Genomic DNA, 23,004 nt, shown 5'->3' with positions numbered 1-23,004 from the left:
TGACAAATTCACAGCATTAAACAGCCAAGGTTAACTCGAGGGAGGAAGAAAACATAGTCATTTTTTTTGGTTTTGGTAGTGGTATAAAATTTAAAGAATTCAACACACAGCAGCAGTAACAGATAAAGAATTTGAGAAAATACAAAAATAGATTTTCAGTACGAATTTAAAGAAAAAGGAAGAATTCATAATACGCAATATAAGAGAAACACAGCAGGTCACAGAGCCAGAAGAAAATAATTCTTAGGGATTATAAAATTATAAAAATTACTCTACAGCTGCTGTAAAGACCTCAGTTTCCCGCTAAACTAATACTTAATTTACCCACAACAAATTATAAAATTGAAAACAGCAGAACAAATTCGTTCAGACACAAATATTTTAGGACTCAATTGAAAAAGCAATAAATCACAGAGAAAAAAGAAGGTGGTGGCTGTTTTTTATTTGTATACACCAAAATGTAAGAGAGGACAATATAGTGTCAATATGCCTGCAAAATCCCGAATTCAAAGTATTGAAAACAGACTATTTTTTTGGCGGAATGCAACAAAAAATTTAATTTTAAACGCTTCTTGTGCTATAAATTATGTCTTCCTTTAATAATTGTAATATTAATAAAAGAATGAATGACACGCGAGTTTGTAGCAACAAATGTCATCAACCTCTTTGAAAAATGTCGAAAATGCCACCATCTTCTATTATTTCGCTACGTCAAAAAAGGTACTTGTATCTTTTTACTTTGGGCCTGAGACGACTTGAAGAACAACCTTGAAACATTAGTAAAAATGTACAAAAACTACTTTTCTTGGAACTTGATGCCTCTACAAGTGCAAACCAGTGCTCGGATAGCCGGTCGTCATAGAGTCTGGCAAAATGAGATGCAATGCAAGGTATAGAAACTTCAAAAGCGAAAAAGAAATAATTTACAAAGGAACCTGACGGGAAATTTGATAACACATTATTAAAAAGACAGTAACTAAATTATAAAACATACAAAACAGGAATGTAGGGATAACGAAGAAGTGTTAAATTTTATGGGTAAGTTTGAATTTCTCATCAGTTCCGATGTAAAGAATTTCTTACATACATGGGGAAAAGCCTACTGCAAAAAACCTTCACAATTGAAGTAAAAGTTGAAGACTTCTTCTTTCTTCGATAAAAGGGTGTATGAGGCTTACAGTACTGCTAAGATTGTGAAATTTTCATGACATTTACATTGAATGAAATTTACTGACATTTGACTTACTTCTACAAAATAATCAGAAAAAATTCGAAGCAGATTCAGAGAAAAATCGATGGCAGAACTACTGGATAGGTTACCTGAAGTGAAAGAATGACGCTGTACAATTTTGGCAGCAACAGAGGCTTCATACGTCCTTTTACTAAAGAAGTCCTCAATTAAGGTAGGTGCATAAAATCATGGAACCAGGTGGAAAATGAGGTCTCAAAGCTGTTAGGCCTTTTCGAGAAAAATAATTAAAATCAAATGAATGTGTAGTCATTTCTGGAAATACAGATTTTGATTCTGAAAAACAACGTCAGATTTGCTTGGAAAGTAGTAACATTTTTTCAAAATTAGTCTTTATATGCAGAAATTGTTGACTTCGCTATTTTTAACTTTTTAAATAACTTGTCCTTAATACGTTTTGACAAAAGAAAACATAATAGTCTTTTGGGAAAAAAATTGAGATACATTAAGAAATAAAAGGCGATTTTAAGGGGGTCAAAAAGATTTTAGAAGTCTGTCACTTACCGGAATTGATAATGAATGCACCAGTACTTGGTATAATTATTGAGTGCTTCGAGTTCAGAGAAAGGGTTCTAATGCAAGTGAAGGTGTCTTTCTTTTGAACATATTTCTGCCAAACGGAACTATGTGCATTAAGATATGAACCCTGAGATCTATAAGAATATATGCATAACAGGGCTCACGTCATTATGCACATAGTTTCGTTTGGCAGAAATACATACTTTATGACCAGTACTATGAGCAAAAGTATTAACCGACTTCCTTACAAAAAGAAAACAAGGACCATGATTTGAATTACAGGCCTCATAGCATCCCTTCATTTTAAGGAGATAAGGGGAATCGTCTCTGATTGCCTGACCCTCCTACTAATTCCCCCAGTAGGGTGGTGTCTAAATCTTTTGGCCTTCCGCAGAATAACATGGGATTTTTCATTCCAAAAAAATAACTCAAAAATGAAGAAAAATGGATACATCGCAAACATCACAAATCAATTCGTGAGATTTTTTGGAAGAAAAAGGTTGGTAGTAAGTCCCACTTTTTTTTTCATAATGAATGAGAAATTACTTTTTGGATATCCTCAGAATAGCGAACAGTTGCAGGGAAGTGACTAAGAATTCATCGCACCACTACTCACTATTTTTAATATTTTCAAAAAAGAATTCCTTACCTAAATAGAAAGGAAGTGGAACTTATAACCCATCAATCTCTGCAGGAAATTCTCAAGAAGTGGTCATTGAAATTTTTGACTTATAAATACTCCTTTGTTTGGGGTTTTTTTCATTCCCAAACATAACCTCATGCTGTTTCACATGAGAGCGAAAAATTTGGGCACCAGCTGATGGTGAATATTAGCAGGAACTGTCAGGCAGGTAGAAAAAACTCGCCATTTTGACTTAAAAGGAGGGGGTGCCACACCACCCATGGTAGGCATTGCATTCTCTTTGCGTTCTTGTGATGGTTTTATGGAATTAATTTCTGTGAATTGCTGCAAGAGAGACCAATAATTCAGCGTTACCTCTGATTAAAATATTGAAATACGACAACTGGACTGACAACTTCTTTTGAGCTTACCATAGAGTACCAACATTGCACATTGAAGCTAGCTTAACAAAGATAATAAAATCTAAATTTCGTAAAGGACTGGAAAACAAGATAAGCAGGTGACTGATATAACATTAAAAACAAACTTTAACGAAGTTTAAGACCAGTGACTCTTCAACATTTGCTTCTTGAATAGATCAGTCAATCGGTCGTTCAGAAAAGCTCACTTGGGAGTAGAATATCCTCCATATTTGGTAAAACAAGATTTTTCTGCAAGACAAAAACAAATGCTGAATTAGAAAAAAAATTATGAATGCAAGATAAACCAAAACAGGAATTTAAAAGTTAATACCAGTTTAAATTTTTCATCAGAACGAAAAACAAATCTAAATCACCGACGCACCTTGTCAAAAAACAAATGTGTCTTGTAATAGATGTGGAGAGATATTGAGTGTGAATCAACGATCTAGAAACAATAGATTGGTGGTGGCCTACGAAAAGACGTAAGACACATAGAGCGGTCGATCGATAGGCGGGCGGGGAGTGGAAATGGCCGATTGCTATCTTTGTCATAACCTCAAATACATGGAATCTTACGGGAGTTTCTAGAATAAATGATTTAGCGTTGAAATTTTCATCGTAAATGCACTTGATGAATGGCTAAGTTCCATAACTGGACACAGATTTTCAAATAATTGGTTCTAAATTTGATAAAGTCCGTATTCAGCAACAGTCCCATAAGAAGCCATAGAAACCGACTACCTTCTTCCGAACCTAATTGTTGCTCCTGGTGTGTTACGAATTTCACTGTTGACGTAACATAGGAACCCCCTATCTATAGTTTCTAGATCATTGGTGTGAATTCGTTTACTTTGGCAATGCATTGTTCGACACTTCAAAATTGTTTCTAGGTTTCTACATATACTTGCAATTTCCCACTTTTGGCAAGAGAAAAATCTGTAAGGAAGGAAATTCAATTCCAAACTTCGAGAGAGTAAAATTGGAGCTAAAGATCGAGGTAAGTGAAACGATGGTATGCTCTTTCGCTATTCAAGCACCTTAAATTTGAAAATTGTCAATAGCATTGGTTCTATTTCAGTCTTGACAGGAAATTTAGCCCATGGGAATGAGCAGACTAATAGGAATCAAAAACTGTAGAATTGGAACCAGCATTTTAGTGCCCAGGAAATGAGCAAACCAATAAGAATAAAATATTGCAGAATTGGAGCCCTCTGTCAAACTTCTCATAAACACTGAAAAAAACCCAAGCAACTGAGAGTTTTGTCGATTATGGATGGTCTACATCAGAGGAGCATATCTTTGTTTCACTTACCTTGGCTATTGATGGTTCAAAAACAAAAAACATTGCCCTTTAAAGCCATAGTCCTATCACACAAAAAAATAGGTGACTGGCCTTGTCAGAGTCCAACCCTGCCACTCTCATCTGATATAAGGAAGCTCAAAAAAAAACTACTTTGGCTTCCCAAGATGCTGAGGATTAAGCTTTGTCAGAGCGGTGGACAGGAACTCTGCTATCTCCAATCACTTGAAATAAGTGTGCCTTCAGGCCAAATTTTGAAATTGTATGATTATCGACACAACGAGAGCAGACTATGAGGGAATTAAGTCATGAGATTGGCCTTAAAAGTGGCTCTTTAAAGTACCAAAGTAGGATGGAATTGACAACAAGATTGAACCACCTTTATTTGAATTGGCTATAGCTTATCATCAATGCCAACGAACATACGCACAACAAAATGATGACTGAAGGTTGAATGACAAAGCTGACCAATCGCATACCTTCATTCCTTTTTCCTCTTGTCCGATCTAGTTGACAAACACAAAATTTCAACAATGAGCCCACAACATTTCAGCTTGAAAGAATCTTATCTTAAAATGTAAGGTGGAAGTCTTGCGTTCTATTGGTTCTAAAAAAATTTCTGCATTTTTCATTTAATTCTTATTTGATTTGATAAATAACTGATTAATGTTGGTACCTCCATTTCTCTAATGAGCAACTTCCTGATCCACTTCGAAACCTCCATGTAGGACACTTCTGTTTCGCCGAATCGTGGGTAGCACGAAAGCACCATCTTAGGATTATTCCGAAAACCAATCCTGAAATAGCATGGAAAATTTGAGGTGTCAATTAACTGAATACATCCAACAAAGAGTACCACTAAAAGGAGTAAAGTGTGATACTGAAGTCCCGCACCATCTCTGTAACTTTTAAACAAATTGAGATGGAGACTTGAAATTTTCTGAGAGCCCATACAAGAAGCAATTTTTGAGACCCCTTAAAAAGTTGGGGGGACCACCTTGAGGGGAGGGGAGCAAGGATCCTGACTTCTTTCTCAAAAGGCAACCCCCCCACATGTAATCTTATTCCTTCAAAATTTTGAGGGGTCCCAAGAATAGTTTTTAGTGTATTTTCCGAAGAAAATACACTATTGCATTCTCCCATGATGTCGGACCCAGACCCGAGACCTTGTGAAGAGCACCGATCACGGGTCGTAGATCACAAAAATATATGCCATTCAAATTCATGTGTATATATATATGTATGTATGTAGTTAGTTAGTTATTATAATTTTAAGACATTCAGCGACTCAGGCTATTAACGTCTATGTATGCATGTATGTATTTCCGCCTTTTTAAGATTTTTCGATTTTTGAGTAGTTATATCTTTCTTACGTTGAAAGATATTTTGACCAATTTTTTTGCATTTAGTAGAGACTTATTGGAACTACTATTCTGCGAAAAAAAAATGAAATTTGAAGCAATAAATTTAGAGGGGTGGAGCTCGAAAGTGGGGGGAGGTCAAATCTTGTCCACTCGATAACTCGAGCGAAAATGAATATTTTGAGTTGAAATTTTTATTTATAATTTTGGTGTACTCTCAAAATTTCAAGTCTACGTATCCAAATTTTTTCAACAATGAAAAGAATGTTGCAGGACTTCTGGGTAACACTGTACACAAAAAAATCATCTTAAGAATATTTTTTAGTGCAGCCCATGGTAAAAAAGCCAATTATGGACTTGGCAGCTGCAGCAAAGCATTATGGGAAAACAAATTTTCCAGTTGTAATGTAGGGGTCAGTCATCCTTTAACTGACACATGGGCAGAGTTCAAGTACATAAGCTTTCTTTACAGGGCTGTGACTTAAAAGTTGGACGAGCTAATCGGAGGCTGTTGTATACTCATGATAAGTCACATCATTTGCACCCAAAACGAAACGTCACAATTTTAGGAAAAGGAACATCTCTAAATGGACATATTCCATGGGGACCTAGGAAATCAAAAAGTCAATGAAATATTCATATACACAATGAAGTAGGTATGATATAATAATATGCTACTGAAGTTCCTCATAAGGAATTCATGACAGATTACTGAAACTGAGATCAGGGATATTTAAAGGGGATTTAATCACTTGTTAGTGAAATTAAAGACATTTCGGAGACTTCCAATAATTGTATAAAAAAAGGGCTTGAATATTTTTTTCAGGGACCTCCACGTAAGTTTCTAAGCATGCATGAAGGTTACTTCAGACATGAAAGTTTCTTCTTCTGATCCATTTATTTTCTGCTAGGAATGTGAGAAGGCTGACTTATGATGTATACACAAAATTGTTTGACACATCCAAAGTCTCTACGGCAAAGGGGACCAAGCATGAAGAACAATGCAATGACCTCAAAAAATGCATTAAACTTCGAAACTTACCATATTCTGTCAGCAGGAGGCGGAGGAATGTTGATAACTAGAGTACCACACAGCCACTTCAGCTCCACCATCAGAGACAAATCAGTATTTGAGACATTTTCAACAACTCGTTTAACGTATTTGTTTTCAATGAATGACTCAAAAATTTTGGTAGATGTGAATTTGTCTACAAACTGGAGCACTTTTTGCCCGGTCTTCTTTTGCGCCCGGGGCTTACTACTTGGATTTGATCCAGACCCCAACTCATTCTCTAGCTCTGCATCCAACGCCATCTCTAAAAGCTTATCCTCATCAGATGAGTTTCCGGAGCTTTCAGATTCTACATCGCTGTGAAATGCTGCAGAGCGTCTGTAAAAGAATATTGAAGAATCTTGCTTACTTTTTAGCAGCACTTTGACTGCCAACTTGTTATTCTGTAGCAGTTCCTATTATTGGGTATAAAGTCTTAAATTTTGTCTTATGTTGAAACGAAGTATGAGGGCACCTGAGAGATATTCGGTGCACCGACAATTGTAAATACTATGCCATGTTGTTGAAACGCCTAATTCTCATTCCTGATCCATCATCCTTCTAGTGAGGAACCTTGAGTCATAATGACTACCACAGCAGGTTTAAGGGCACATACTTAACTACTACACATGGATGTTTGCACAAGACTGTTAAACCTTGTGGCAATGGACATTGATATTTTTATGAAACTCAAAAGAGCTTCTTACCTTCGATGGATTGATTCAAGGGCTGCGCCACTTCGTACATAAATTTTTATAAGATCAGAATCTGATTAGCTTGTTTTAATGTTGTTGCTTTTTTAAGGTGTGGAAACATACTAACGAGTCAATCAAGCAAGGAACAAGGATGCAAGATAAGAGATTTTTTTTTTACACGTGCACCATTTAACGTATCACATGCCCTAGTCACTAAGTCAGTCCATGTCAAATTATATTCTGATTAATGGTTTCTACACTTCAATTTTTCAGTATGAAAATGTGATGAAAACAACAGCAACAGGTTCTAACTAAATTTCTAAAATTCTTGGGGTCATTAAAATTATATTCAAATTTCATGGCCTCTGATTCTCAAAAGGAAGGGAGGAAGCATGACAGAAATCTGGAATGTAGATATGGGAGATTTTAAAACAAAAATTTCCGATTCTACTGGAAATGTAGGACCGGAAGAGCCTCTAAAATGACAAAATAGGAACATAAAATTAAATTGTGCTATCTTATCTGAAAGTGAAGATGAGTCTTTCGTGTATCATAACTGATCAGCAGTATTCAAGAAAGTTCTTCTGAAATATTCTGACAGAATTCCTGGTTAGGCATCCCCATGTGATTGGAATTATTTCTTATTACAATAATTTGGATGTACTTGGGTGAAAATCAAATAAAAATATAAATTTTAAAAAATAAGAAAATGGCCCTATCAGGCTCAAAGAGGTAATAAAAAGAAGCAAGGAGTATAAATACTAGAGGGTACTTACGGTAATGATTCTGGCAAGTCATCAGGCAAAAGAGGAACTTGAGGCGAAATAAGATTGGTGAGAGAGGTTGAGATGGGCGTTTTGGCGTCCACCTTTTTGAGTTTCAATAGATTGAGCTTGGTGTCGATAGCAAGTTTTGAGGATCCACTATAGACGACATCCAAATCAACCCAGATCCCTCGATCATCCAACGTTGGACGACTTGCACGCTTTATCACAGGGTAGACATCTTCAATTTCAAGGTTGCTTACATTCAGAGCATCCATGAATCGGGGTAGCTGGAACACGAAACAGGACCCTTATGTACAGAATTTCTTTAATGAAAGATGATTACTAAATATTCTCACTGAGTCAGAAAGTACCACTGGTTTTCTCTGAAACAAACTTCTAAGCTCAAAAAAGTTCTCAAAGTTGAGGCTGTGATGAGAGGGGTAGCTAAATGTTACAAGAGATGTTCAGATTCTAGTGCCTAGTACCCAGACAAGATCGTAACTCTTCTAATACATTCTCTTCCTATCTGTGCAAGAAGAGATTGACCGGATATAGATGTTAACTCTTTCGTGACAAAAGGGATTCCCTCTATTGCAACCTTAATTTTGAGAGCTTTTTTTGAGCTTGAGAGTTCATTACAGAGAAAACCAGTGGCACCATTCTGTCAATTGTAAAATTTTACACAGGATGAAGTACAAAGAATAAATCCCTATGGGACGAAAGAGCTCCATTTCTTCATTGAAATGAAAATTCAGAATGCAAGCACTGAACAGTTACTTGACTTCATGATTGAGTCAGAAAGAACAATTCAAACTATTTTCTATCAATTGCTAAAAACTATTACTTAAACTTTCCGGTTTTATTACATCCACATAAACTTCCCCTCATGTTGCACCCCCGGCCTGTGAAAACTAAAACTCATATTAGTCCTTAAATTTCATCCAAAGATAGTCCAAGTTGTCCATTTAACTGCTTAAAATATATGAAAATTAATTGAAGTAAACATCTTCAAAAACAACTAACATGAGTTACTGAGATTGACAAAACCATCAAAAGTTAAGAAACATGATAAAAAACCAATACAGTAGATTTATATTTCTTGTGGGAAGAAGAATAAAAGCAGCTATTATATTCACCCCCTAAAGCTCTTAAACGTTATCGTTATCCATTAAGATTCCATGAATTTATTCACCTATAGAAAGTATACTAAAAACAGAGGCAAAAGAGAGGAGTAAAGATAACTCACCGATACCAGACGTAGTTTTTGTTGAATTTTATTTTTGATAAGGCTACAAATCAAAGAATTTTTACTGAACTCGTGCGTAACTCTTCCAATGATTGCGTTGAGCCACATCAGCTGAATTTCAACATCTGGACTACAATCATCTTCATTTACTATTGAGATCTGCAAAATCCCATAAAGAAATAAATTGAGTGCGAAATAAGTATTACATGGAGTGTGAGGTAAAACATACAAAAAGAGTGGATGTAACTAGGCTTGGAAATGGACTCAGAAGAGAGTGTAAGACTAAAAATAAGAAGGCTACCACTACTCTTACAAAATTTATATTAAGAGAGATCTTCATTTGCAGTAGCTACTGAGTGCTATTTGCCTTAAAATATATGGAAAAACTTCCCACTTCCCCAATTTCTCAGAAGCACCATAATTTATGTGTTCTAATCAGAAGAAATACATGTACACAAGATCTCCTGCCAGCTGCCTCGCAATTAGAGCATAAATTTTAATGTAAAGAAGTTACTCACATCATTAGGAGCTTTAGGAACAATGTTTTGCTGTAGATTGTACATGTAGCTTAGATATTTGCTCTTGCGCACAGGAAGAGGTACTTCAGAGCCATCCAGTGAATTACTTGCAACTTTCAGCCCTTCGCGTTCCTCGATTTTTGTTTCTCCATGCGAGATCTTGAACTTAGTTGCTGCAGACAAATAACGAAACCAGGCTTCTTTCTGCCGATTTGTTCGGCAAAATAAATACAAGTACTGTATTTCCTCGGACATTTTCTTTTGGGAGCTTGGGATGTCATCATCCTCATCCATCAAATGCCCCTCCAATTGGTTTGGTGAGGATGAAGATTCGACTTGACCTGGAAATAGAAATTCATAATTTCAAAAACGGCTGCTTTAGATTTATCTAATTTTCTCTATACCCGTCACATCAATCCAAAATTTCTGCTTAAAAAAAAAAAAAAAAACACACACAGTTTGCAGTGATAAAGATTATTCCTGACTGGAATGTTACACTTGGATTTGATAAAAACAGAATGAAAGGTCTTGATACAAGCAAGTCACTATGTAGAAGTTTGTCAACAGGGTTGCAAATTTCAGTTGACTGCTGCAGAAATTTGACTTAAGTCAACATAGTTTTTAACATAGCTCTTTTGAAAAAAGGCTGAGGCATGACAAAAAAAAAAAAAAAAAAAAAAAAAAAAAAAAAAAAAAAAATGAATAAAGTTTGGAGTTTCACACTTTCAATCTCACGAACTGAAAGAAAGGTAGGTATGTGCAAATTTGACACTCTAAAAATACCCCATTCATTCTAAAAAAATCACAAAACAATTACCTTCTTTGAAACCACACAGCCTTTTGAGTAGAAGAGTCTCTTCATCGGATGAAATGATATGCTTCTTGCCACGATATGATAATTGATTCCGGCTTTCTTTCCCCATCTCTTCTTCATCGGTTTTTTCGATATCAAAGAACTCTTCATCATCATCATCAAGCTGAGCTGAGGAGGATGCTGGGGGGAGCTCAGACTCTGAGCCGACAAAAAACTCATCAACTTTTCTGTGGATGTTGTCAACACTTGTCGATTTCATTTTGGCACCTTTTAGATTGTCTTGTTTTCTCACACTTGGAGGGCTCCTTGAAAAACTTTTGTTTTGAACTGGCTGTTCTTGCATAACAATGCTTCCATCCCGATTTTTGTATCTAAAATTTTCAGAGTCTGCTGAGTGAGAAGCCCCTTTAGCATTTTTACTTTGGCTCTCATTCATTGTGGATTCACCTGGAAATAACAATATTATTCAATTATAGTGTTAATGCTAAATGTTTGTGACAGTGTTACCTAAACATATTGTGATGGGTCCGCTGTTCTGACACTGAAGGGGGGGGGGGACGCAGCTCAAATGGAGAACTAAGGGAGAGAACTCAGGGAGATTCGAAACTACACTTTTATTCACAGATCACACTTTTATCCACAGCTCAGACATATACGCAGATCAAACGCTATCGGTACGAAGACCTTGCTTTTCCGCCCGTCTCAACTTTTATAGCCTCGGGTCCACGCCCAACATTCGACACACTCCTCGCCCAGTTTTCCCAAACCAATTGCCCAATTTCGGCTCCGAGGCGCGGATCACACCATCAACATCACCAGCAACTCTAAACAAATGGTCCTCTGCGCACATTTCTAGCCTCTCTCACACTCTGAGACCAAAGTCTGCCGGCCCGGAAATGCGCGCGGAAACCCACCTGCCCACAGCCACCGGTGGGTTTTTAGGCCTTTTTGCCCCAGGCATCACAATATTAGTATCATTAGACATGATAAGGTATTGATAATAATTTTTTTTAGACACAATGTGAATAATAGTCGCTGGTAGGGCTAAGCAAATAGTGCATTTTTCAAAAAAAAGCGAATATCGAATAATTTCGCTATAATTATTCACAACTACAAATAGTAAAACAAATAATTTAAAATGACTTTTCTAAGTGCGAAAGTTTGCAAGTATTACAAAAGTCGACAGATAGGTGTGATTAATTTTATTTTTTACTCTTGTAGCAACCGAGATATGAGGCCAACGACTATCGCTGTTCGTAAACTCGGTAAAGATCAAAGGAGATCCGCTGTTTGTGATGTCTTGGATGGAGGCCTTGCGCAGGTCCTCGCAACAATGTACAATTGCCACTTGGAAAAATTTGTTTGTTTCGACAGCGCGAATATTTGAAAATGTCGATTCGAAAATTTACTATTTGCAATTGCCAATAGTGCTCCTGTTAGACGAAGTGAATATTTGCACAGCCCTAGCCGCTGATCATAAAATTCAAATTCTTTGGGTCGTATTAAACAATTTTTTCTCAGCAATAATCCTTTCAACCTTCCATTACCTTTCAATGACAAGATTGGATATTTGCTGGTGTTACTAATCTGAGAGAAAAAAAATTAGAGAAGGGTCTCGTCCGATATGACCCTCACAGACAGATACTTTAAAGTGCTGCTGAAACTTACTATTGACTCTTGAGAGATTGAGTGAGAAATCTGAGGCAGATCGGCTGACATAGTTTGCGGCTGGCACCCAGGTTGCATCATCACTAATTGTCGACTGTCCTTTGCCACGAACACAAGCACCAATGAATGAATGTGGAAGCAGTTTAATCCTGATTGGGAACCTGCGACTCCACTTTCTGCAACCAAAATAAAGAAACTTAGTCAGGAAGAATGCTTAAGTTACATGCTAGAACTTATTGAGGTTTGTGGAAATCATTTGAACACTAAGAAGAGGAAAGGGCGACAGGATTGTACACTATTTTATTAAAGTTTGGGACCTTAATGCCGGCGAGGCGATTATTGAAATGACATATAGTCAATATCATTTCAATAATCGCCCCGCAGAAAATTAAAACTGAGGTACTGATGCAACGGCTGAAAGGAGTGCTCAACAAATATTTCAGCACGAAAATGTCCCAAAATTTCTTACCAAATCGTAGTAATGACATAGATAATTAAAGCTTAAAATCCATAGCTTGGAGTAAAACCCAAGTTAAGTATTCATCTCCTATGTTCTGAGTCACAAATTATCAGATTAAAATGCACCTATGAAAAGGGGAAAAATGGCTAGATACTTATACCTTGTAATACTAACAAGTGTTTTCTAGCAGAAGCTCAAATATACATTTTCTGATCCAACTTGACAAATATTACTCCTGAAAAATTTGCGCACATGCACTGAGGTTTTCTTGTTATGGATGGTCAAAATTTTAAGATTTGGTATCAATGTCGTGTTTGACATATTTTTCTTTCATAAAATCAGTATACTATCCTATCCCCGAAGTGCTTTTAAGAGAGGCCGACTAAATTCGAAAATTCAAAACTTTGCCTCACAATGCATGAGGGCTTCTGTTAAAATCATATAGTACTTTTTTCCATGAGATTGATACTTTTCCGAGTACATATTCTAAGAGTCTTCAATCCATGGAGTCTCCATGGATTTTCATTAATTCTCTTTATGAGAGCACATAGCAAGTATGCATTCACCATGAAACGTTTCCCCTTCCTACACACACTGACACATAAATTCAATGGATTTTGTTCAGGAAGGAATATTCTCTCTTTACATTCAATGTCTTGTTTCTGTGAGATCTATGCACTTACCAGATGTTTTGTCACCTCATGCAAGCACCTGATGTGACCTGTCATGTTGACTTCTTATCATGAACACTATAGATTGCTTTTTTTGCAAGAATTCAACAGAAATTGAAAAAGTTTATCAGCAACAAAACTTGACGAGAAACTTACAGTAATTATGAGATTGACCCCAAATATGCTTACCGTTTTCTGATGAGTCCCTCGGGTACCAAGTCTACACAACAATCTGTGATGACATACATACGCTTTTCATTGAATAACATTTTGTACTGGGGCTCATTCCATACAGCTCTTTTTGGGATTTTGAAGCGTGGGGTTGAAATGAAGAGAATGGGACCATCTAAATGAACGTAGACCGTCTCAGTTCTTGATAGTTGGAAACATTCAGAGCTATAATCACCATCCATTAACTCATTCATCCAGTCCTGGGTGAATCAAGAATAGTTATCAGAATTAATTGAAGCAGTCTGATAAAGTAGATAATTTGAAAATGATTAAATTAAGAAGCGGTAATATTATTGGTGGTGGGACAAGAGATACTGTTTGAAACATTAGTGTTTGGCCCCATGCTTAGGAAGAAATCCCTTTTACCACTATATTTGGTACACTAGGGGTTGATAACAAGAATCAAAACCGGAAAATACACTGCGTTCGACCATTGAGACAATTTCAAGCAACTTCATAAAACTAAATAAATTGCATTATATTTTAGAAAGATTTTGGCTGCCAACGGTTGATAGCACTCGCTTTTTGTAAAAAAGATTAAAAACCAAATACTGGAGTCATCAAGAGAAAAAAATTTCTTGAAAAACACAGTTCCGGTAAATCTCATTTTGCTTTAATAGTGAATTTCTCCAACAAAACGCTGAATACAAGGATTGCAGTCTGCAACAATTGGCAGAAAACCAAGTTCCAATTTTGTGTATATCTTGTACTCAAAGAATTGTCTCACCTGGTGAACTATTTTCTCAGGTAGCGAATTGAAGATGGCTGAATCACTTAGGACTGGAACTCCCTCCTCATTTAAAAATGCCGTGTAAAAGAGCATGTCATCACTGCAGTTCATTGGCTGGAATCCACACATCTTTTGCAGCATCTGGATTACATTTTTCAATTCTATGGATAAAATAAATCCAGCGAAGAATGCCGACTGAAAAGAAAAAAAGTTCGTAAAAGCATTTTTTTGATAATTAAGTACACAGAAAATGCATCTCTCTCCATCATTTGACTTCACAGATTGGAGTTTGATAAAACGATTGGGCTAGAACCATGCTGACACTCATGTTTTTTTCCCCAGTAGAGAGCGCACCTGTCCAGAGGGAAGAGCAAACGGGACTGCATTGGGGTAAGCTTGATGTTGTATCTTCATGTACCATCAATTTTGAAAATTTTCTAGAGGAGGCCCACCGAAACACCCCTTTTCCGGCTCAGGGACCTCCAATCAGATCATCTAGAGGCCAGTCACTTTAATTTGTCCCAGGGCCCTTATTGTGTTTGGGCAGCCCTGGTAGAAAAAATTATTGCCCAATTTCTTGGTTGCATTCAAAAGCAAGGCTATTGCAGTGTAGGAAGTTATCGTCCATTCTTTAAAAAAACAATATCTCGATTAATATTGAACAAAAAAAATTGATAATTGGACTAACTTCATTGTTTTCCACTCACCTGCCATGATAAATTATTAAGTTACAATTCTGGGACAAGCACAGCTGCCCGATTCTCTCTTCAAATTTGAACTGCAAAGGGAATAGGATATTAGACTCACCACATAGCCTGGGGTATTGTAGTGGATAAAAAAGAAGAAAACAGCACCAAAAAACACTTTCCACCAGTTGACGGCCAGCATGAAAGCCTCAATACTAATTTTTCGCCGAGAGAGTGGCTTTTCCTTGGGAATCTGTCGCGAAACTTCTGGCTGATTCATCTTGTAATGAACTGTAGCCTCCTCTGCCTCTTCCACCTTCTCTGCATCGACCACGCCTTTGATTAAATACGAGCGCTTCCGATTTTTAAAATACGATCTGATTGATGGATTGGACTTAGTTGGAGCACTGCTCTTTTTCCCAAGGGACTTTTTCTCTTCATTTGATGATTTGTCCAACTCCTTTTCGGTTCTCTTTTCATTGGTTTCGTTGGTATTTGCCGGAGCTGGGCTCTTGGAGCCATCTTGACTTATGAGCTTGCTATCCAGGTACAAGCTAAGTTTTTCCAGTCGCTTTGCTTTGGTTAAATTTTCTGTCTCTGACTTGATGTCATCAGTATTGTTTGTGTCACCGCAAGAGAGGTACGTAGGGTCATCGAAACTTTTGGCAGTGGGTGATGGTTCTGGTGACAAAAATTCTGGGTCTTTGTCACTAAAACTAGAATCTCTGCCCACTTTACTTTCTCTCAGTTCATGCACCTTCTTTGTGAAACGCCCTTTCCAGTCAGAGAAATAATTTCTATTGTCACTACCTGTTTCGAACAAATGACAGACATTAAAATCAAATAAGGTGAATATTTGACTAATGATGCTGCTTTAAATTTATCCTCCTTTCTTTTAAATTAATTATTTTTTATGCAAAATAATAAGAATTGATCAAGTAACAGATATATGATCGGCAGACAGAAAGGCTGAATAATCTATGAAATCTGGGACCTATTAATAAGAAGGGTAGATGAAATTACTCATTTTTTCTGTGGAACAATTCACGATGAAAAAGAGGTATACAAGTAACTCAAAATGAGATCCCAGAGACTAAATTCCCTTGAAAAGCTTTAGTGCTTTGTCATTGCATGGCAGATTTTGTCTTTAGAGAGGACTGGACACTAATTTAAATAAAATATATTTGAAATTATTTGATTTTTGTTAACACAATACAAAGACTGAGGTCAATTGAGCATAAAATTAAGTACATGTCATAAAGACAACCGATACAAAAAATGCTTGCTTAAAATTATGTACACTTTTCTTTCACCTGTGTCATACAATCAAATAAAAAGAATGAAATACTACATATGTTTGTCAATGTGATTCTGACCATCTGTGCGATTCTTTGTGCTTGTATATATATACTTTTTCATATATGATGCGGGTCCTAGTCAAGATTTTTCAAGGGTCTAAGAGGTGCTAAAATCATTCCGTTCTGTTAATACACCATGTTAAGCCACCCCCTCTGTTAATGGTTTCCTGCATTGAACAACTCTTAATGAATATAGTTGAGTGTTCTAGGCAGTATAAGATTGATTCAAATAAGGAAAGTTTGCAATATCCAAGCATTTTTTTTTGTCATTTGAATCATACGATGAATGAATAAAATTAAAAATTTCGATTACTTACCTACTACAGGCTGGTCCGGTATTGAGGAAATGGGGGAGCCAGAATCGACTGTCTTGGAACGTTTAAAGCGACTATGGAAATATTTAATGGGTGATGAGTCTCTATTTTGCTCCACACCATCGTTTTGCACATTTTTGGGTGACGAACATGAGCTTACTGACTCTGATGAGCTTTGGTTTTCCTCTTCTTCACCTGTTCATAAATACAATTCGTTTAGACCTTCAATTGATTTATCGAAAAACTTTTTGACAGAAGAAAAATTGTAAAATCAAAGGTGAATTTTCAGACTCGAAGTTGTGCTTTATAAAAATTAGAGAGAAAAGAGAAGTCAGTATTTCCGGTTTCTTTGAAGGAAGTTGGTGATGTAAGTAAGTACAGGCATTTTTTCAGAGATTTTCTAAAAAATGAAGAAGTTTACAGGATAAAAGTCACACTTCAAAAAAAAAGATTAAAATTACATTTTGTTTTGAATCACATGAAAGCAATAGAAATGGCAATCTGTTTTCCACACTTTTAATTTCTTAATGTGCCAGAATAATGATGCCATACTGCACCCACTTAAGTAAGAGTGTAAACATATAAGAAACTGCTAGTATCTCATTTTTTTTCCTCCGTATTTTAAACTCAATCGCACCCGAGTATGTATCACAAACTGTCAACTTGGCCGTTGACTCGTTCACATAATTTTGGTACAAAAAAAAAAAAAAAGCAAAAAAAAAAACTTGAATTAAAGTTTAAAATTCACTTTAATTTTATGGGGGCCTTGACACTTTTTTGGAATGACCCTTTTGAAAAAAAAAAGAAGATTAATTTCAATCTTTGGTAGGTACATCTGATGGAAATTCTATGATTGAGAAAAAATTGAAAACCTGTAAAAAAGCCAACTGTCGGAAAGAGAGCTCCAAAAATTCCAAATTACATTGCAAGCACTGAGATGGCAGCAAGTTTTTTCCTCTAGTTTCTCAAATACGTGAAAGTGTTGTTCTGATTCTTAGGCCCCCAACATCAAATATGTAATGATTATACAATATATGGTTAAACCTTGGCACTTGGTTTCTTTTCTTGAAGAGGGGGACACATGCATTTAGAACATACGTTTATCACAGCTAGAGGCAGGTAAGATAGGTGTGTTGATCTCTTCAACTTGAACATCATCTAGCTGCGCTTTATATCGAACCAGGATGTTTGAATTGCCTGAACTGGATCCTGCCCCTGGATCTGATTTCCTTTTCTTATCTGAAAAAAAAATACACACAAACACAATGAAGGCTCATAGTCAATTTTTTAGGAGCGATCAAAATGCAGAATGATCATGGTGGAGATTCATAGTGTCAAAAATATGAATTGTGATGACCACAATCAAACAACTCCTGAAAAAGAAATATAAACATATTTTTGCTGGCTTGAATATTTCTGTGTTTAAATCTTTGAGATGGGACTGAAAACTGGGGTTGCAGGCAGGGAGTGCATGATTAGCTTTGAAGAATTTGCCAACTTTGAATTCAATTTTGAGGCTACCACCATTTTTAGCTATTTCACTATGCTTTTACATTTCGGCTATGGTTCACTGCTATGAGGGGTATGTTGGGCAACGTGACTTTGAACTTCGGTATCTCACTATGAAAATTTGTATGAGATTTCAAACAGTGCTTCCCTAAGAATAAATGACCAAAACGCTTTTCGACAAAAGTCCTGCACCACCTCCACAGTTCTAGCTCTCTTTTCAGGAAGGTCCGTTTAAAATTTTGAGGGTTCCCAAAAGTCGTTTTCTTTTACCTGCACTCATAGAGTTTCAAGTCCCTGCCTCAAGTTGTTCATAAGTTACTTACTAATGCCTGGTACTGGTGGTACAGGACTTTTGGATCACCCTGTGGATGCACTGACTCCATTTTTTGCTGACTATTGCGAATTGAATTGCAGCCTAACAAAACATAGCAAAATGTGCTGATACCTCAACATTTTTACGATTTTTAGAGGATTCAATTTGAATAGGAAAGAACATTTCCACAGCAATCTAAAAATGCAGTCAAAAATTAGGAGCAAAGCTGCAACAATTTCAGAATTTTCCATAATGGTGACACCTCTTACTTCTGATCCTAAAAAATAACTGTGGGACTAAAATGCAGAGCTGGATATTGAACCATTGAACAGAGTGAGAATTTTAGCATCGAAATATATGCTATCTAATTTAAATTTCACTTTAAATAATGGGCGAATAAAATGTTTTCAAGTTGAAGTAAATAAAGAGAGATTAGAGTTTCCTGTCTTCTGTTATTCAAACTTGACGCTCACCAAGACCGAAGCCTGACGGACTCTATTATAAATTGCATTTGAAAATGTGTTCAACTGTGTCAGTGTACTCTACAATGGCACAGTTTTTTTCCGAGTATTGAATTTTTCTTCACAAATTGAGGAGTGGCGCACATTAATAAAAGCAGGAAAATTCTTTCTAACGAAATAAATTCCAATTTGTTTGTTCAACTTGCTGTCATTTTCTATGGCAAACTTGGCCTTGTTGATTTTGGTGCTATTGGGAGCACGAAGTTCGAACTGATTTTTTCTATTGTTAGTCACACCTTACTTTGAGGATTAGTTTGGGACATTTTCGATACATTTAACAAGTTTTGAGTGAAATTTCAATGAGATAACATGTCTTACAGTACTTGGCATCTTACTCTGTTCAGTGGTTCATTCTGTAAGAGAATCAACACATTAATCTTAGTTTAGAGGATGATGAAGATTAATGCTAACGAGTGAGACAAGTCAAAGGGGGCTACAGGGATTGGAGAAGAGGGACAAGAACCTACCTAAACCTTGAACACAGAGATTCTTGTTCTGGAGCATATCATATTCTAGAGTGCAAATAAAGAGACACAAACGATTTGGAGTATTTACGAAGCATCAGACTCCCTTTACATCTTCACAAGTATCTGTTCTGGTCTTCTCACTTTTTCATTTTGTCAACTATGCACCTGCAATTTAATATGCAGCCTCTTGTGTTATTTTCGGTTTCAGAACGAGAGGATAAGTTAATCTACAACAGTTGAGGAAAGAGTGTTGGGTTAATATTTTACAAAATTAGGAGCCACTTACAGCGAGAATAACGCTTGTTCTCCATGACTGCATGTAACTGCTGGAAGGTGTATCTCATTTACTGTATTTAAAAAACTGGTTTCTTTTATTTTATGACAAGAGATTAAATTAAGTCTTTTACTTTAAATTTTTATAAAATACTAGCTGTTCGGGGCGAGCTTTGCGCTAGCACAGCACAGCTAGGCAAAGGGTTTCCACCCTGCACCCCCGGTCACCTGCTTCTTAGCCTTTTCCCGGTCAAATCTTTTTAGAGTTTCATCGAGGTTTATATAGTAGATTCTTTGCACGAAGAAAAATAAACCGAGGAAATTTTCAATAAATGACCTTGAGTAACTGAGGAGTTTGCATGTAGAAGGGCGTTTTGAGCTATACGCCCTGCAAATATTGGAGGACATATCATCAAATTTTTAAGATCATCTAATGATTCTGTGAGGCATTAGAGGCCAAAATATAAGACACCCTCCTTTGAGAAGAAATGTCCTTCTGCTGGCAATTAAAATTTTTACCTCCATAATTATTGCTCGAAAAATTTCAAACACTTTACAAGTACCGAGGATAAAAAGAGGAAGAGAGAAAAACGCGGTATACGTCAACATTTATGCTGTTGCCTGTGATCTCTCTATGCATGTTGCAGCGAATGGCAGTTATTTGATTAAAAAATTAGCATTGCATGACTTCTCCTGACCATACCCTGCTGCAGCTGGTGTTGATATATTTAGGAAAATTTTAGTAATCAGTAACGATCAGACCACCAATGACACCACATAAACGTATCACTCTCATGAAATAACTTCAGAAAAAGTGACTCTTCCTTCAATTCTCCACCACATAAACGAGCTTGTAAGGTTTGCATAATTCACACGGATTCAAAGAAAAGAATGAGTGTGAGGGTAAGAAGATTACATGGAAATGTGTCTACTAGTGTGTCATCCGCAAAACAAGTGTCCGGTAAATGTCAGTTGCTATTCAGAGAGCTACTGGAGAAAAAGTCCAGAAACAGTCCCTGAAAAAATTTGAAAAAGCCTCAAACGAAGCCTTCTCAGATACCTTTAAAAGGAGCACCAGCGTTGGATGAATCATGGCTTGGACAATGCCATTCGAGGCTCAAGCTAAACTTGCTACTTTTCATTAAATGTGTATGATCTATCAAAAAAGACTTCAAATGCGTTTTCCTCAAAATAGGGTACCTCGAATAAATGCCCTTCAGCTTGCATACTCTTAACTTCAACTAAAGGATTTAAGTATTGCTCACCAGATTCCTGCTTCTTGGATTCCATTTCAAAGCCAACATACTCTGCTGTCACCACTGAACCTGGGAGACAACAATAAAGAAGAACTTGAGAAAAAATAGAGACATTGAGAAAAGTGCAATTAAATACAACGCATTAGAAACAAATGCTTCTGTGGTTTCTTACATCAAACGATTGGTGTATGCTTCTAGAAGAGAAGATGACAACACTGGCTAATGCATTACTAACTTTCCACTGAAATAGCAATGCTGAAAGTTGAAAAGCCACCCAAGAATAACACATCAATTAAAGGAGCTCAATTAAGTTTCTTCAAGGCCAGATTGAAACTGAAAATTTCTTATTGATAGTAAAATGTATATGAGAATAAATATGTGTTGTACGCACGGTTTGAGAATTACGTTAGCCTCTATTCGCGTGCTGCTGCTTTATCTCTTCAGAGGAAACTATAAGTAGCTTGACATGGGCTGAATCAGTTCGTTCTGCAGTTGACCACCTTACAATCCAACCAACTTGGTGGTTAGTTGTTATAAAGTCTTGATGTGACATTTTCTTTAAAAATTTTTTTTATTAATCAGCTATAGGATCATCATCTTGTTAAGAAGGAAAGAGGGCGGTTTTAAAAGAGAGCATACAAAATTACATCAACAAATCAATTGGTCAGGTTAAAATTCATCAATAATGCAAAACAGGCAAATTCAAAAACACAGAAATTTAATAAGTGCCTGAAACACTAGAAAACTACTGGAAAACTACAGGTGCAAGGGACATAAAGTATCTTCTTTTTCTAGAACTGGCAGATCCCATCGAGTGAATATCACAGTGTAAGCTGCTAAGACTCATATAAAGACTGGGTGGCAATTAAGTAGCTGACAGCAGTCACGAGTACAGGAAGCTTAGAACGCTTTCGAGTTTTTACGTAAGCCTTTGAGTGCCTAAGGTAGCACCAATTTAAACCATTCAGCTTAGTGCAAAAAGTTAAGATTCAGGCGAAAATGTTCATTTGCAAAAGGAAAAATCCTTTGAAAAAATAAAAGTAAGGGAATTTGTGAAAAATCGTACACTGACACCTTCGGGTTGCAGTCAATCAGAAGATGAAGCAGATAGTTTTGGGTGTCAACAAGTATATAAAATGGCCTGCATTCATGCAGCACCTCTCGGGTTTCCAGTTCTTGAGAATTTCCATACTGTCACTGGAGTCCTGACGAATTTCAGGGATAATTTAAGCATTGACTTTGAGGTAAGTAGGTGCGCTTATGAGCCTGTGCCATTCTTAAAGGTAAAAATTCAGTCCGTTGAGAGATCTGCAAGATGTTGTGCAACTGTCCATCAAGAGGAAAATAAGTGAGTTGTGACTTTGGCACGATTAAGTATATCTTAAATTTAAACTTACTTACAAGGAGTGAAATATAAAATAGTGAAGTGGAGACAGTTACCTGAAAATACATGCACAAAAGAAATTCAGGGGAGAGGCCGCATTGAGTTAGATGACATACGAGAGATTTTGGAGATGGGTTGAAGCAAAAGATAAAGCGTTGTACAAATCCAAAGGTTTAACAAGGTCCGAAAAGTTGTCAAAATAAGAGTTGAACTTCAGACTATACGAGAATTTAATGAAATCATAGATAAAGAAATTCACTCAGTCAGTCAGTGCTGATACGACGATGTTGTTCATAGGTTAAAATTGACTTATGACGTCACTCACAGGTCGATGTATCGAATTAGATCAAAACAAAGTACCTGATTGGCTCATTTAATTTTGCTGTTTGTTTATTGGTTCAGGAGCAACTGGCGGGTAGAGGAGCCACTTTTGAATAGAGCGGCCTAAGTTGTTAGCGTTCCAGCTTACACACGGGCAAACCAAGCAGTCATTCGGAGCGCAAGATTTTCAATTTCGCGGAAATAAGAAAGGAGGTAATAAGAAATTCACAAAATTATGAGGTGAAAATTCAGTTGGTCAGAGTCCATTTTAGAGAAAA

General features: G+C 36.6%; 1 protein-coding gene across 5 annotated transcripts; it reads right to left on the bottom strand.

Annotated features, from left to right (window-relative positions):
• Positions 1-452: 452 nt before the first annotated feature.
• Positions 453-22,711, bottom strand: LOC109034243 (uncharacterized). Of its 5 annotated transcripts, none has more exons than XM_072295890.1 (16): positions 22,462-22,711; positions 21,031-21,090; positions 19,493-19,719; positions 17,781-17,921; positions 16,686-16,877; positions 15,132-15,820; positions 14,322-14,519; positions 13,553-13,794; positions 12,233-12,408; positions 10,568-11,011; positions 9,751-10,091; positions 9,233-9,391; positions 7,996-8,273; positions 6,516-6,863; positions 4,789-4,909; positions 453-3,061 (listed from the first exon to the last, which is right to left on the bottom strand). In XM_072295890.1, the coding sequence occupies exons 3-16, from the start codon at positions 19,527-19,529 to the stop codon at positions 3,005-3,007; spliced, it is 3,423 nt and encodes a 1,140-aa protein (XP_072151991.1). In that variant the 5' UTR covers positions 19,530-19,719; positions 21,031-21,090; positions 22,462-22,711; the 3' UTR covers positions 453-3,004. The 5 variants fall into 5 exon arrangements, with proteins under 5 accessions (XP_072151991.1, XP_072151992.1, XP_072151993.1 ...); XM_072295891.1 differs by having other exon boundaries at positions 19,493-19,657; XM_072295892.1 differs by lacking the exon at positions 19,493-19,719.
• Positions 22,712-23,004: the final 293 nt, after the last annotated feature.

Source organism: Bemisia tabaci, chromosome 2, assembly GCF_918797505.1.
Source record: "Bemisia tabaci chromosome 2, PGI_BMITA_v3".
NCBI lineage: Eukaryota > Metazoa > Arthropoda > Insecta > Hemiptera > Aleyrodidae > Bemisia > Bemisia tabaci.
The sequence above is the reverse complement of the archived record's forward strand: the minus strand, read 5'-3'. Positions and strand labels throughout refer to the sequence as shown.

Coding starts and splice junctions, on each gene's coding strand:
- LOC109034243 (XM_072295890.1), bottom strand. CDS start 19,529: ATGCTCCAGAACAAGAATCTCTGTGTTCAAGGTTTAG. Junction 16,878..17,780: donor TGCCTCTAGCTGTGATAAAC/GTATGTTCTAAA, acceptor ATTTATGAACAG/GTGAAGAAGAGGAAAACCAA. Junction 6,864..7,995: donor GACTTGCCAGAATCATTACC/GTAAGTACCCTC, acceptor ATTCTTTTACAG/ACGCTCTGCAGCATTTCACA.